Consider the following 15,211-nt stretch of genomic DNA (forward strand, 5'->3'; position numbering starts at 1 on the left):
GCTCAGGCCTTATATGGCAAGCTTCCAAACGCGGTCACGGAATCCTCTCAATTCTCCAGTCGGGTAGCTGTATCGGGCCGGCTCTCTTGAAGTGATTCTTCCTCCGTTCAATTAATACCTAGGAAATGTTAAGGTCGCTGACGGAGTCGAACTTCCGTTTCAGATCGTCCGTGTGGAACGCTGTGATTATCGGTAACAACTAACCAAAACTCGGGGCAAAATGGATATCGTCAAGGGGTTCGTCACCTCGATGAAGCAGTTCTACAATGACATTAATCCCGCCACGTTAACCGGAGCCATAGACGTGATAGTCATTGAACACGAGAACGGGGATCTCGTCTCAACTCCGTTCCATGTTCGCTTCGGCAAAATAAATGTAATGAATTTCGTGGGGAAAACCGTAGAGATCTACATCAACGACGAGCCCACTGATCTCCGGATGAAGTTGGGGGCGAGCGGGGAAGCTTTCTTCGTAGAAGCCAGTGAAGACGAACCTCCCGCTCACTTGGCCACTTCGCCGATTCCCGATCATCCATTAAATGATCTCAGCTGTTCCCCTCGGAAGCGGTCGGGCAGCTCTCCGGCAGTCGTGCTGAAAGCCCGGGCTTCGAATGTGGCTCGAAAACTGGTGGATGGAGGAGCAGACAGCAAGGATACGGATCGGATAAACGCGTCCGCTCATCAGACGAGTCTTCAAAGGAACGAAGATGAAAAATCCAACGCTTCGGAACGGTCGATGACGAAAATCAAGAAAAGAAGACGGAAAGTGAGCAAACCGATGGAGAAAATTACCAGAGAGAGCAGTTCCAGCGATGTCGAAGAAACCCAGTTCGTACTAGAGGTCGAGGATCAGTCGTCTGAAATGAAAACCGCAAAGACAACTCAACAGAATCCGTCAACCGCTCACCGAGGGAACGAGGGTGGTAAGCTGAAGGAGCCGTGTGGCAACAACACTTCGAACACCACCGTGACCAGTGACGACGAATTCAACTGGACCTCGGTGGCTTCGGGTGTTGCCTCCGCGCGACTCACGCCCATGGGTCAGGTCGTTAGCGATGGTGATATTTCCGACGTGGAGAAGGGACGCGAGAGACCGCCGTCACCTGCGAAATCCGACACCCTCGTCGAGTTGGGGCCTCACGACGACGACGACACGAACGCAACGTGGCTGTGGGGCGAGCTGCCAGTCGTTGAGATGCCTCCCGAGGTGTCGGCTCTCCCAGGTCCGGCTCAGAACAAATCCCAGGCGACAGCGTCGCGTGACGCAACAGAGCTCGGAAGTTCGCCGCCAGAAAAGGCCCTATACCTAGACGACGTTTTGGCTCAAACCGACCCAGAAATGCGGAAAATTTATATTGGCACATGCCCCCGGAAGAGCGCGGCGAAACCTACCGGGGGACCGTCCGGACACCCGTTGGAAGACGGCGAGTCCGGTAACGGACCTTCACTATCTCAGAGCCCCCAATCCGGCCTCGATTCGGATTGTGAGCCTGAGATGAGGCATCCGGTGTTCGATTATAGACTCCGGAAGTACTCTGACCTGGCGATGTCCTTATGCGGCTTGGAGAGAGAGGAAGAAAACATCGAAGAGCGTTTCCTTCTGAGTTTGGTGACGTACGATGATTTCTGTCAAAACCCGGACATCCTCCACGATCCAGACCTCGTCTTCCGAATGAACGGGAGGTACTACAACTGGAAAAGCATGGCACCGCAATTGCTTTCGTTGGCAATGTTCCAAACCGCTCTGCCAAAAGTGAGTGAGATGTCTGGTCCGGATCGTTTCCTGAACGATCAGCTATTCTATCATGAGTTTCTTTGCTGCTTGATCGTATTTCGCTCCCATTCACGGTGGAATTAGACTTCCTCAGTGCTGTATTGAGGAAATCGATTTAAAATAATTTTCTCTTCCTGCAGGCTACGATGCAGAGACTCTGCGCTGAACATCTGCCAAAGAAGAAGACCCCCAACGCAACTCCCCAAGTGAAGTCTAGGAGTTGGTGGTGGTCCCGACCCCAAGAAGAAATTCTGCTGGAACAGAAGGATGCCAAATTACCCGAGTCAGCTTCTCCAGGGAAAGAAGCCCTCGATGCCAAAGAGGCAGAAATCTGCGAGGCGAAATCCGCGTCAGAGGAAGAGCTCCTGGCGCAGCAGCTGCTAGAAGAGGAACTCTGCAAATCGCATAACAAAAAATCATTGAGACTTTCATCCGACCAACTCAAGTCGTTGGGTTTAAAACCAGGATCGAATTTCGCCGAGTTCAAAGTCATCACGGCTTATCAAGGAACATCGGTGTGTTCCTGTCATATCTACCTGTGGAAATCCACGGACAAGGTCGTCATTTCCGACATCGACGGAACGATCACCAAGTCCGACGTACTCGGGCATATACTCCCGATTATCGGGAACAATTGGGCTCAGAGCGGCGTGACTTCATTGTTCAACAAAATCGTCGACAACGGGTATAAGATGGTCTACCTCTCCGCGAGAGCGATAGGCCAAGCTCAGATGACTCGGGGCTTCCTCCGATCGATCAAGCAGGACAATCTGTGGCTGCCCGACGGTCCCGTCTTATTGAATCCGACATCGCTGCTGAACGCCTTGCACCGAGAGGTGGTGGCGAAAAATCCGCACGTTTTCAAGATTAACTGTCTGAAGGACGTCAAGCAGCTCTTCAATAAGGGCGAGGACAGCGTAGCGACGCCTTTCTACGCCGGCTTCGGAAACAAGACGACGGACGCGCTTTCGTACAAAACCGTCTCTGTACCCGTCAACCGAATTTTCACGATCAATCACAAGGGAGAAATCAGCCAGGAGCTGATGGGGAACGTTGGCAAGACGTACCATTGTCTGGGCGATATCGCCGACCACATATTCCCGTATGTCGAGAAAGTCGAACCGCAGGGCGGCTTCAATAGCTTCAGTTTCTGGAAAGATCCCTTGCCGACAGTCGAAATCAAGAAGCCCACCGCTGAGACCCCGAAACCAGGCTCGCCACAACAGCCTCCAGCCCAGCAAACTCAACCGAAAGAAGAAAATAAAGAAGCTAAGGTAAGGACTCCTGATCACGGGTTTCGAGAGGTGTGATGAATTGACTTTCCATCTCTCCTCCTTGGTAACCGGACTTCCATTCGGAACTCAATCTCAATGGTTTCCTTCCAGGATTCCAAAGCTTCGTCTCCAAAAAAGACGAACAAATAAGTTAAAGCTTGCGTGTCATCGGGAGGAGATACTCCGCTCCCCCCTCAGTGAGATAGTCTAGTTCAGAGCCGTGGTGTCCGTTCGTCTCTACTATTCTGTATACTCGAGTCAGACTTCCCTGTAAATGATAAGCAGTATCACATGTGATGACCGGTCGATTGTGTGATTGATGGGTTGATCGATTGTTTGGTTGGAATATGTTAAAGGCGACAGATGAGGTGGCTGATGATCTTCGACATGGATGACTTCCATTATGAACTCTGCAATCGTTGTCCCCCGATCTGTTCGCCAGCGGACAATTCGGTAATTCCTGATCGGATCACCTTCTCGCATCCGAGCTAACTTTTAAGAAAACGATCCCGCTGCCCCGCACTTTATTATCGGTCAGTTAGGAACAACTTGAGAAAGGTCGTCCGTCACTGTATTAGTCTGTCGCCGAGTCACTTTCCTTGTTCGCTGGTAGAAAAGAAACGCATCAAAATCTTGTATTACACGGAGATGTGAACGTGCTTGTATCGCTGATCGGATCGTTTTTCTAATGAGGATGGAACAAAATAAATCAGTGGATTCAACATTTCTGTTAGGGAATTCGTATTTCCTCAAAGATCTCCCGGGACTGCGTGAAGATTGTCTGCCGACGGATCGTCTCGTCCGCTACTTGTAATAATTAATTCTGGAGTCAATCTCGATTAGTCTTATAACATCTAGGGGTCTCTACCCTTCCGGAGATTGATCCTGCGTCGGTGCGATCGATTCGCCGCGTCGAATGGCTCGCCGAATCTTCTTTCGATCTTACGAGAAACATCCGAGTACCATTTGAAATCCAATCCCCGTGAAAAAAGGATTCGAAAAAGATTTTCTTCATACGTGAACGTCCGGTGCGGCGATATGACACGTTGTCCGTAAGAATATTCCGTATTCCTGAGGGAGCAGAAAGCGAAGATTCTCTCCGAAAGTCGAGTTCCAATTCTCGACGGAGTTGTGACTTTGTCAAATAAGTCGATTCTGCCGACCGAAGCTGTGCGACGAATGAGCGGCTATGTCACTCACGAGTTTCACGATTCTGCGAGTATGATTTATTCCTGAAAATTCGAGCCCTCCAAGTCTGCTCGAATCTTGCCAACTCGGACCTTCGACACCGGAGAATCTCGGGTCGAGGGTGTTGATCTCTACTCTCGAATCCGCTCCGACTCTGCAGCTATGCGTGTAGGCGCATTTATCCCCCACCTTCTGGCAATCGCAGTCTTTGTGCAGGGCCAACTGACTCGGAAAAACACCAGATTCGTCGCCCTCTGCGATTTCGGCGCTCCCAACACCAGGAACGAAGAACACCGATCCTGGTGGTCGCCTATGAGGTGTAATGAATCGCGCGAGGCAGTGTATTACGGTTTGGGAGATGCCGAGTTCCGTGGTTATACTGAGCTTCTGGTGAGTGTTCCGATAAGCCATCCTCGTTTTAGAATGATATCCTATCCAAGGAATCGCTACCACCCGAAAGCCGAGCGCTGGAAATTCTGATTGAGGTTCGGACTCACTCGGCTCTCAGGTTCAGGGCCTGGATAAGAAAAGACTCATCTTCGACAAGCAGCGGGCATCGAGTAAAACCAGGGGCGTCATAGCACGGAGTTTTCGCGATGACCCGAAATCGAGAAGAGTCGGGCGTGAACTGTAGAGATCATTAGTACAGCGATCTGACGCTACCGCTGACTGGGTTCCCGTTCGACATCGCATCCGGATCCAGCGACCGCTATCGCTTTGTTGGGCGCGTTCCCGGTTCGAGAGGACCGACGAATGATACCCTTAAATCTGACGCTCCCAGAGCAATGGGTAAACTAATCGAGAGGTGATACTTTCTTTCAGCCGGCGACAGAGACCCACGTAGTTGTCCACGGCAGAATAAATGACAGATTCTGCTCTATTTGGGTGCATCGGAAAATGAGGCAACAAGGGCCGACCGTGAGCGACCCGTTCGTCACTGAGGAGGTTTGTTGCTGGAGTGGGGAGCACCGCTGGATGAGGGAGTGTTCAGGCATTTCAGCTCGGAGAAAGCTCATCCACCGGCTGTAGGAAGGGTTGAATGCCAATAAATGTAATGAGATCAGAATCGATAGGTCAGTCTCGAATCCTCATCCGAAGGCACGAACTAGCGTCTGGAGATCTCAGATGGACCATCGTCAGCAGGTTTCATATCTGGCTTCAGATTCTCAAATTTTCGGCATCTCGAGGCTGTTCGGCTCTTGACTGCACAAGGAGAAGAGTTCGCTTCAGGTCGCCTCAGAATGTCAGAAACTGTCGCTTATCACCTAACCTGCCCTCTCTCGAGTCTGAGAGGGTACCCGTCTTGACACAAGCCCATCGACATCTGACTTCTCGAGCATTTGATTAACATTCTCCGAACCGAATATCAGTCTTCATTTATGACATCATCCGTTTAAGACACATTTTTTTGTAAGTACGTCGGAACGCGGTTATCACTTGCCGATGGGTCGGTCTCCGAGAACGACTCTGGGAAAATGGGGGCACGCTCCGGGCTTCATAGATGAACGGTGTGCCACTTATTCGGAGTAGCTCACGCGGGAGATGAGGGGTTGAGCACCCACGGAATCGCGCGGCACTTTTGATTTAGTCAAGCCAGAAGAGAGCCCGCCGTCGTCGGCGATTCTGACGGCGCTCGTACGCGTCCGAGATTTCGGATGGTCATTCCAGCTGACAGACCGATGAAGCCGACGCAGGATACGACCCCGAAAGACATTCCATCGGGAATCGGCTATCGATTTCGCACAAAAATCATGTCCTGGTTCGGGGGTAGCGAGGTGTCTCTGGAACCCTATCAGGGCGACCGGATCGACCACCAGAGCAAACCTATCAAGCTACGGATCGCTATTTCGAGGAGATCTCATCGGATCCCATGCGGGAGAGCTCTTAGGCAACATGAGTGACGGTCGTAGAATGGCGCTCCGGCTTGGATGTCAGGCCCAACGCTATCGTTCTCGGAGCTCTCCAGTCAACCCCCACGGCGTTTAGCGGTGGCGAAGGCCCGTCAACTGATTATTGTCGGTAACTTCGATCCCAGGGGTGTTCTTCTTCTGTGAGTCGTTCTCCATTGAAGTCGGGACGGACTGAACGTGGTCCTCTTTTGTCTCGCTTGTTCTGAATGCCCTGTAGGAGGTGGTGGAGACAGACGGGACGTTGGTGTGCTCCCGACCGAGTTCTTCCACTACGGACTCGCTTAGAAAACGAGGTCCACCTTCAAGCCCCAACCGCGCGGCCGTAGCATTTGTTCTTCGCAGAACTCCTCCGATGCGGGACCAAGCTTTGAAAGTCTAGATTGGAAGCAAATCATCATCTGCTTGCAGAGTTTCAAGAAATTCCCAGCGCAGAACTATCGTCATTGATCAATCCAGATGAAGTGTACGTACATGAATATTCTTTCCGGGCTGGACCTGATAGGCCGACCGGCCGAGGCGTCACAGGCCAGGGGCTAGGTATTGATTTCGAGGTCGGATCCCGGTCGGATCCAAGCGGGATCCGGCGTCGGCGTATCGCCGTTGCGTTTAGGCACGCTCGCCGTTGCGGTGACTTGAGGACTTCTGGAGCCCTCATAGTCTGCGGCAGCCTACGGAATATCTCCCCGATAGCTTCTCGTATAGCTCCCGTCTACCAACGCTGCGGGAATTCCTGCATTCTCAGAATTCTTGCCGTAAATAAAGCGTGATAAAACGAGCTGACCGTGTCGGAGTCGTGGAAAACGCCACATGTGCGGCGCCCAAATGTATATGACACATTGTATATTTCGAGAATGTATAAGATAGGTGAATGATATCTATCACATGAAGAAGGCACGCCGCGATGGAATACAACTCGCCGAGCCATCCGATATCACGACTTCGGTCGCCAAACACAGAAAATCGGAGCGGACTTCAATCTCGGACTCGACATCCAGCATAAGCTGAAACTCGAGAACTCCACCACGCGTGGAAGAATTCAACAAAATAATCGAGCTCGGATGCTGAAAGGTGCTCCGAAAGCTTGTCCGGGCTCTTCACGAAGCGCCCGGAGTGGACAAGAAATCGTTGCGGGCGTCTCTCGGCGATATGTTCTGTCCTGATGCTGCCCGGAGGTCGGAGACGGCGTTTCATAGGATTCGGATCACTCATTCGGGACGCGAAAGAACAACCCAAATCGTTTTAAGGTACAACAGGCAGGAAATTATCATTTATTTCCACTGATTACTTGCCCACTTTCTTCCCTTTCTTGTTCAAGGGACTCACATCGAAAAGACCGGTTGAAACTTTCCGTTTCCCAGCCTTGCCGAGAGGCGTTGACGGCTGTTCCTTTCCGGCAGTGCCCGTCTTCCCCGGCTGCAGATCGTTCTCGGGTGTGAAGTCGAATGTTACGCTCTTCGGTTTCTCACTGCCTGGAGTTTTGCGCGGTGTTTTCAGAATGGGTCGAGGGGTGTCGATTATCCGGATCTTCCCGGATTTATCTCCCGCTGCGAGAAAGAATCATGTGCGTAAGTCCCACCGATCAATCCCATACCGAAACGAAAATCTGAGAGGAGGATACTGCGCGAAGTAAGAATAATTAAAGACTTACGGGCGGGAGGCTCGATCCTGGTCACCGTCATGCCTTGCTTATTGAATGATTTCGGGCTCTTATTCTTCGGGGACTGCTCGACGACAAAATCACTCTTGCGATTCTTCTTCAGAGCTTTCTTGCTGGGAATTTCGGGAATGACATTCTGTACGAAGCCCGTCGTAGATTTCCGCTGAGCCTTTTCCTTCTTCTCGGCCGTTCTCGGGAGTTCTGGGACCGCCAACTCTCCATCCGTGGCTCCGGAACTCCTCGAGCGACGTTTCTTCGGCTTCTGCTCGTCGATTGGAACTAATTGCGGGCACTCATCTTCGACGGGAGCCGCCTCCGTCTCGTCGAAACCTTGGAGTGCGTCAAGAACGGGCGCCTTTTTCGCTCCCGCACCGGCTTTCTTCTGCTTCTTCTGTTTCGGTAGTCTCTGTTGCTTGTTCAGCGACCCCAGCGAAGGTTTAGGTAGAGGAACATGGGTCGGTAATTTGAGCATATTCGATCCAAATCGCTTCCCAGCCTTCCTGAGAAGAGCTTTCCTTGCCATGTGCTTGACATGACGTTTTCTCGCCTCGCTCTGTTCTTCGAAATCTTGCTCTCGGAACACATCCAAATAATCGGAATCGAGCAATTCATCGGTTTCCAATTTCTGGGAGTCATCTTTCACGGCTATCACTTTGCCGTCGCTTCGGACCTTGACTCTGACTCCGGGCATGGTGTCGATGGTGTCTTCGATTTCTTTAGGAGTCTGTCTCTCAATGAATTTCTTATCCGCTTCCGAGAGGTCGACCGTATTAGCCGAAGCCAGGGAGAGGTACAAGGGAACTGACCGCCCGGCGAAAGACGCGAGATGCATCGAGTTCAGGTTGCTCTCGCCTCCGGGAAGACTCTCCGGAATGAATACGTCGAGGATTGACTGTATATTCTCGGCGATTTGCTCATCGGTGTGATCGTGCAAGTTGCCAACTTTCATGCTCACATTCGGTCCCTCGGGCGTGATGTAGATCAGAGTTTTCTGAATGGCCTCTTCGATAATGTCCTTGAGTTTTTCCTCGTCTTTCATGTACACTCGGATGGGGAGCTTCCTGCGTTTGAAGAATGAGGTACCCAGCAACTGCGGCATACGGAAAAGGATTCTGTGGTCGCAGATGAAGTGATCGAACGCTTGGCAGAGTTTTCGCTTCGCCTCGAATGGCTTAAACTCCGTCTCGAGCTGCATGACCGGGAGGATGTGAATCTCCCTCTCGATGCCCAGTTTCCGTAGCTTATGTTTGTACTCGTTAGCGTACCGCTCATGATCCGCCCTGCGAAAAAAATCTCCAAGTCAGACGAGCAACTAGGTATATTGTTCTTCCACCGGGTACACGCCGCTTCCATCCTGCGCCCACCGGCGAATTTCGAACAGACGCGCGCTTCGCTAGCCGAACTTGGAATTCGGATTTAATTCCAATACGGTCCACGTAGGGAACCGGGGTCACATACCTCTTATTTCCCTTGTCGGTTTCTCTGCAACCGACGATGAAACAGACTTCATCGTCTTCCTGAACGAGGCAATGGGGAAAGATGAACGGTACCATCGTGATCCTCTGGGACGCTGACATTTTCTTCACTGTCAATTGGAGATGGACGAATCGATCGTTTCGATCGTCACTATCGAGGATCGACGCCTTCTTCTTCTTCGATAACTCGACATCACGGAGTTTACGGAAAGCTTTCACAGCTTCGATGACTTCTTCCTTGGGCACCATCGTAGTACTCTGACGACTCGTTTCGTCTCGCGGCCCTCGCGAACCCAAATGTAAACACAACCACGAGACACGAGGATCATTCAGAACGCTCTCTGCGGCGAAACGTGGCGGATCCAAAACAATACTGAATGAAAACCCCCGGACGGAATCAACGCGTCAAGTGTTCTATTCCATCGCTCGCAGACATCGTTGGAGATTCAATTGGTAGCGGGAACGAGCCTCGAATCGAGTCGATGAGCTGGTCCGCGTGGATTTCCGCGATGAGATTGCGAAGGTTCGAATTTGGCGCGCGCCCTTTGCAGACGATCGGGTGGTTCTGGTGTCCGGTGCTCGCGTCGGCAGCAGTCTTTTCTAGGTCTCGTTTACACCATGAAGGCCAGCGGATTGGTGAGAATTCAAATTACAGCATTATATTGGACAAATAGCACTGATTGAATGGGCACAATCCGAACCTCTGGTGTCTCGGTATCGATGGGGACACAGATCCGCTCGAATATGATCCTCTATCTTTGGAAGCTCGTCAGTTCTGCCCATACACGTGTTACCCTGGCTACGAGCTTCGATCTGAGCGGAACTCCCATTTCGAGCCGTCATTCTGAGTGGACGCCTGAAAAATCGGACCGGTTTCGACCATATGTGACTCTCGGAGACTCGGGAAGCCACTGATTCCGATTCATTCCTTGTCTCTTGTCCGAGCGCGAATCGCGTCCCATGCATGCGGAACCAAATCTCGTAGTGCCGCACCCGCTCGGATTTATCCGGGGATCCATTGTAGATTCTCACGTTGATTCGATTCATTCTCGAACCGAGGATCACACGAGTCCGTCTGTGGAACGAAGCGGTGACAGTCGCGTCCGTGGCAGATCCGCTCCAACCGTCGTCGAGCGTTGTCGGTTCCCGGCTTGAGTTGATCGGATAATTGCTGAACCTTGAACCCCCGGAGAAAGTCAGCTCTAGGTGGGACGGCGCCTAATCTGTCTCCGTCGGCTGACTCCCGTGACCGACCACGACGAGAAACTAATGTTCGATTCCGTTTTCGTTTTCCAGCTCCACCATTATGAGCTGGTGGGCCGAGCTCACCCCACAGAGCGGGAACCCCATCCCAAGTTGTACAAAATGTACATCTTCGCCCCTGATTACGTGACTGCCAAGTCTCGTTTCTGGTACTTCATCAAGAAGATGAAGAAGATCAAGAAGACCACCGGCGAGGTCGTTTCCGTCAAGAGGGTAAGGATACGTTTGAAGCTTGATCCTCCGACGCACATTCCTCTCCGAGTCCCTTGTGTCAGAATTGATCTGCGGACGATGTGATTGTGGGAGAGTGAAAAACTAAAGAAAGCATTCCGTCACCGCTAGGTGCCCGAGAAGAGCCCCGGAAAGGTGAAGAACTACGGTATCTGGTTGAGATACAACTCTCGTTCTGGTATTCACAACATGTACCGTGAGTACCGTGACGTGACGACCGAAGGCGCTGTCACCCAATCGTACCGCGACATGGGCGCTCGTCATCGTGCCCAAGCTTCGTCGATCCAGATCATCCGCGTCGAGCCCGTGCCAGCGGCCAAGACTCGTAGAGCTCACATCAAGCAGTTCCACGATCAGAAGATCAAGTTCCCTCATCCTTTCCCGATCAAGAGGAACTTCCACGCTCAGCGTTTCGCTGCCAACCGTCCTGTTGTCAGGTTGCAGTAGGAGTGGAAAATAAAAGATCCTCAGGAAAATTGTAGAGAAGTCATTCCCTGGAAGTTTTGCGACAATCCGGAAATACACAAGGCTGTCGGTACACGTCTCTCTTCCCCATAGATGCCGCCCCCGACATTCAATTGAGCCCGTGGCGTAAGTCGATCTTAGAATGGAAAACTTCAGTCTTTATTCCGAATAGCGACTGCGATTGCGACACCGTATCTGGCATCTTCCAACTCGGAAAAATCATCAACAGTGGATACGATAACAATCATTTGAAAACTAACGAAGAAAAGAAATTGTCCACGCTTGTACCCATAAGATGATCTAGATTTCGACCGCGCGAACGCGAAAAGCGCGATCAGGCTCACAGTGGCTTTGGCTTAAGTTGAAGAGCTCGAGGTTTCGAAATCACAAAGAATAATCACTTTTCAACACACCCACATAGGGTTCAGTAATCTCGGATCTCACAGGGATAGGAGTTCGTGCATCGTTCAGAGCTCGATTGCATTCTCGTAAACTTGATCGGTTGACGGCACCGCCGGAGTATTTCTGAGCTCCTTCCGGAAGTAGTCGATCGTCATCTGTAGGCCGGCTTGCAGTTGGACCTGAAAGGAAGCATCATGGGATGATCAGGGGAGAGCATCGCGCCCCATCGCCGGGGGCGATATCCGGGAAGCGCATTCCGGGGAACGTCCGGAAAAGGCGCAGTCTCCGACGTCTGAGCTGATTCTTCTGCTGAATATTGTGAATTTACTTGATTCTGGGCCTTCGGGACGCCCTCCTTACCTTGTGAGACCAGTTGAGCTCTCTTCGGGCTCGAGTGATATCTGGCTTTCGTCGTTGAGGATCGTCTTCAACCTGATCCGAATGTGCGATTTTCGCATCGGAATTCCCAACGAGGTCTTTGATTAGGTGCGCGAATTCGGAAATTGTGTATTCATCCGGATATCCTAGGTTGACTGGCTGAGAGAAATTCGAGTTCATGAGGAGAACGAGTCCGTCGACCAAATCCGACACGTACTGGAAAGAGCGGGTCTGCCGGCCGCTTCCGTAGATCTGGGAATCGCGGAAGGACCCAGGGTTAGACTCAGGGCTCTTGCTTAAGGCGATTCATCAGCCGGAATTGAACGAAAACTCAAAGGTACCGTTATGTCCTGCCCTTGGAGGGCCTGTAAGATGAAGTTGCTGACAACTCGGCCATCGTTCACGTGCATCCTCGGTCCGTAGGTATTGAAAACTCGAGCGACTCGCACTTCGACATTCTCTTGCTTTGCATAGGCATAGCACAAGGCTTCCGCTACACGCTTGCCCTCGTCATAGCACGATCTTAAATGAAGGTAGAGCCCGCTTTTATCATGGGCATCCGAGGAGTCAATCTAAGAAATAGTAAAAATCTAAGAAGAAGATTTGGGAAACCCAAATCGATCGGAGCGGTAAAACTAGAGACCGCTCGAAGACAACGATTACAGTTATCGATCCGAACACCCCACCTGGGCCCGATGGGATTGACGTGTCCCCAGTACTCTTCCGGTTGGGGATGAACTTCAGGATCGCCGTAGACCTCCGACGTGGACGTGATAAGTAGCCTCGCCCCGACACGCTTCGCCAATCCCAACATGTTGATAGTCCCTGAAGGAGTTCGTGAATAGAAACTCAGTGTGAGCCCCAGCTATTGGTCTCCTGGCTCGACAAAGTCAGATAGCCTTGATCTCATTCTTAGAATGGTTTCGGGAATGCGCCGACTCACCGAGGGTATTCGTCTTAATCGTCTTCACTGGATTAAGCATGTAATGCGGAGGCGACGCCGGTGATGCCAACGAATAAATTTGATCGACCTCGAGAAATAGAGGGTTCACGATATCATGATGAATCATCTCAAAATTGTGGTGTCCTAGCCAATGGGCGACATTGCGTTTCGATCCGGTGAAGAAATTGTCCACAACTGTGACCTGATGTCCTTCCTGCATCAGGCGGTCGACTAGATGACTTCCAACGAATCCTGCACCTCCTATGAATTCAAGGAGGAGCTTCATAAGTAAAATCGTCGCGTATCGAAACTCGCTCTCTGCGTCTATGACTAAACATCTGACATCATATCCGAGGTCTCTTGCTCGGCTAGTCGGCTCGTTCTCCACGGCTTCCACATTATTCCACGTCGGGAGGCATAACGCGCGCGCTCCATAAGTCAATCTGTCCCCGAAGTGCCGTGACACGACGTCGCGCCGTCTTGTCATTCTCTCCCGTCTTCGCGGTAGTCAAGAGTTTGAGAAGAGCTGGCAAACTACTGCGCGTGGTTACCAAGCAACCTGTTGCGCCAAATTTTTTGACTCAACTACGCTGAACCATATGGTCATCGGACAAAGCTGGCTGCTCCCGGCGGATGGCGGCTCACATTTTCCCCGAGACGACAACACGCGCCATCCCGCCAATGCGGAAGTCGCTCAAGCTGAGTGAGAACATGTTGATATGAGGGGCAAGGAAAAGACTCCATCACCGACATGGTCTCGCCGATGCCACGGAACTATAAGCGTCGGTGGTATAGTGGTGAGCATAGCTGCCTTCCAAGCAGTTGACCCGGGTTCGATTCCCGGCCGACGCAGCTTTTTTAGGAGCTCCGGTCGGGGGATTATTCCAGTGACTTTTGCTGATAACGGCCTATTCTCCTCCGCAGTATTGTCCGCTGATGATGCTCGGCGACTGTGAGAGCATTTTTGTAGCTCTTATCCGGCTGTCGCCCTGGAGACAGGTCAGCGCGACACTCGTTGAGTTCCGAGCTCAACACAGTTCTTCCATATCGGATATCCATCAGCCCTTCCGATTGTGTTAAGCCGCGGCTTGAACCCCGAAGAACGAAGACTCGGTGGCGCAACGGTAGCGCGTCTGACTCCAGATCAGAAGGTTGCGTGTTCAAATCACGTCCGGGTCATGCTTTTACCCTGGTCGCCAAAGCTTGAGTGTTAGCTGAAAATCAGAGCATGGAAATCCGAGAGATCGCCGGACTTCCCTTGGTTCTGGGAATTTTCAATCATCCCATCAAAATTGGATCCCAGACGTCCTGGGAATCTGCCGAGAGTTTCCTCCTGGTACTGTGGGATCGTCGTGGAATCTGGTGATCGACCAGGTCTCCGGTCTTTCTGTGAATCGCGTGCTCTGTTCCACTCGGACTTTGGCAAGGCGAAGAGCGGAGCCTACTTGCCCTTTCAGGTTTTCGAACTTATCAAACCGGAATCGCATCCCTTCCTCCGTCAACCGGGCATACGTCGCAAGAAGAAACGCTCACCGGTTACTAAAATCCTTCTCTTGGCGGTCAGAGGCAATTCCCGAACATTCGGGTACGGTTTCATCCGCGAGCTTTTTTCCAGGTCGTGGATCCGGTTCTCCAGATGGCGAATTCGTTCTTCTAGCGATAGGATGACAGATTCTTCCTTGATTCTGCAAAAGGAACGAAATTACTCGTCCTTAGCACGAGGCTCCCCGGCGTGAGTCTCCCCAATGACCGGCTCCCACTCGGGGCAAAAATGCCAAAGTCTCGATCTATTCCCCGCTATATCGCGGGAATTCCGTCTCCCTGGAATGTTCTACCGAACTTACATTTTGTTCGCGGTGGATGACGACGGTCTATCGAATCCATGCGCTCTCACAGCTGATTGAGCCGGAGCGGGCTGAGGGAGTTGCGCGGAGTCCGCCAATTTCTGGTAGGTCAGGAGCACTTACGGGGAAAACATTCGCGCTCAGTTAGCTTGAGAGAAGACGGGATCGATCGGGTCAAGCATGCCAGAGTCTTTGAGTCATTGGAAGAAAAGACTCTTCGGATGTCGAGCTCGAGGAGGGGAGGAAAAATAACTCAGAGAACTCCTGTCCGTGTCCGGGGAAATTGTTCCCGAAAAGATGTGAGAATCCCTGATCTCGATTCACGCTCTGCTCACCGATGATGATGGCCGCGGAACAGCCAGAGAAGTATAAGAACTGCATCCTCGAATTTCTCCTAGGGAACCTCA

At 51.6% G+C, this 15,211-nt stretch overlaps 4 protein-coding genes and 2 non-coding genes across 6 annotated transcripts; 4 read left to right on the top strand and 2 right to left on the bottom strand.

Annotated features, from left to right (window-relative positions):
* The first annotated feature begins 220 nt into the window (after window positions 1-220).
* Window positions 221-3,769, top strand: Lpin (phosphatidate phosphatase LPIN). Its single transcript, XM_003746032.2, has 3 exons — window positions 221-1,753; window positions 1,915-3,048; window positions 3,160-3,769. The coding sequence occupies exons 1-3, from the start codon at window positions 221-223 to the stop codon at window positions 3,196-3,198; spliced, it is 2,706 nt and encodes a 901-aa protein (XP_003746080.1). The 3' UTR covers window positions 3,199-3,769.
* A 3,620-nt stretch (window positions 3,770-7,389) lies between these two features.
* Window positions 7,390-9,569, bottom strand: LOC100907719 (ribosomal L1 domain-containing protein 1). Its single transcript, XM_003746034.2, has 3 exons — window positions 9,262-9,569; window positions 7,795-9,083; window positions 7,390-7,690 (listed from the first exon to the last, which is right to left on the bottom strand). The coding sequence occupies exons 1-3, from the start codon at window positions 9,525-9,527 to the stop codon at window positions 7,428-7,430; spliced, it is 1,818 nt and encodes a 605-aa protein (XP_003746082.1). The 5' UTR covers window positions 9,528-9,569; the 3' UTR covers window positions 7,390-7,427.
* A 266-nt stretch (window positions 9,570-9,835) lies between these two features.
* On the top strand, window positions 9,836-11,250 carry RpL18A (ribosomal protein L18A). The gene is made up of 3 exons (XM_003745983.1): window positions 9,836-9,914; window positions 10,575-10,754; window positions 10,884-11,250. The coding sequence occupies exons 1-3, from the start codon at window positions 9,897-9,899 to the stop codon at window positions 11,217-11,219; spliced, it is 534 nt and encodes a 177-aa protein (XP_003746031.1). The 5' UTR covers window positions 9,836-9,896; the 3' UTR covers window positions 11,220-11,250.
* A 131-nt stretch (window positions 11,251-11,381) lies between these two features.
* On the bottom strand, window positions 11,382-15,190 carry LOC100900500 (UDP-xylose synthase). Its single transcript, XM_003745984.2, has 8 exons — window positions 15,140-15,190; window positions 14,805-14,922; window positions 14,494-14,645; window positions 12,961-13,221; window positions 12,704-12,842; window positions 12,359-12,539; window positions 12,000-12,269; window positions 11,382-11,818 (listed from the first exon to the last, which is right to left on the bottom strand). The coding sequence occupies exons 1-8, from the start codon at window positions 15,183-15,185 to the stop codon at window positions 11,705-11,707; spliced, it is 1,281 nt and encodes a 426-aa protein (XP_003746032.1). The 5' UTR covers window positions 15,186-15,190; the 3' UTR covers window positions 11,382-11,704.
* TRNAG-UCC (transfer RNA glycine (anticodon UCC)) lies at window positions 13,741-13,812 on the top strand. The gene has a single exon. It is a non-coding gene; the product is annotated as a tRNA-Gly (tRNA).
* TRNAW-CCA (transfer RNA tryptophan (anticodon CCA)) lies at window positions 14,068-14,139 on the top strand. Its single transcript has one exon. It is a non-coding gene; the product is annotated as a tRNA-Trp (tRNA).
* Window positions 15,191-15,211: the final 21 nt, after the last annotated feature.

The sequence above is a fragment of the Galendromus occidentalis genome, unplaced genomic scaffold (assembly GCF_000255335.2).
Source record: "Galendromus occidentalis unplaced genomic scaffold, Mocc_1.1 scf7180000077487, whole genome shotgun sequence".
NCBI classification, from domain to species: Eukaryota; Metazoa; Arthropoda; class Arachnida; order Mesostigmata; family Phytoseiidae; genus Galendromus; species Galendromus occidentalis.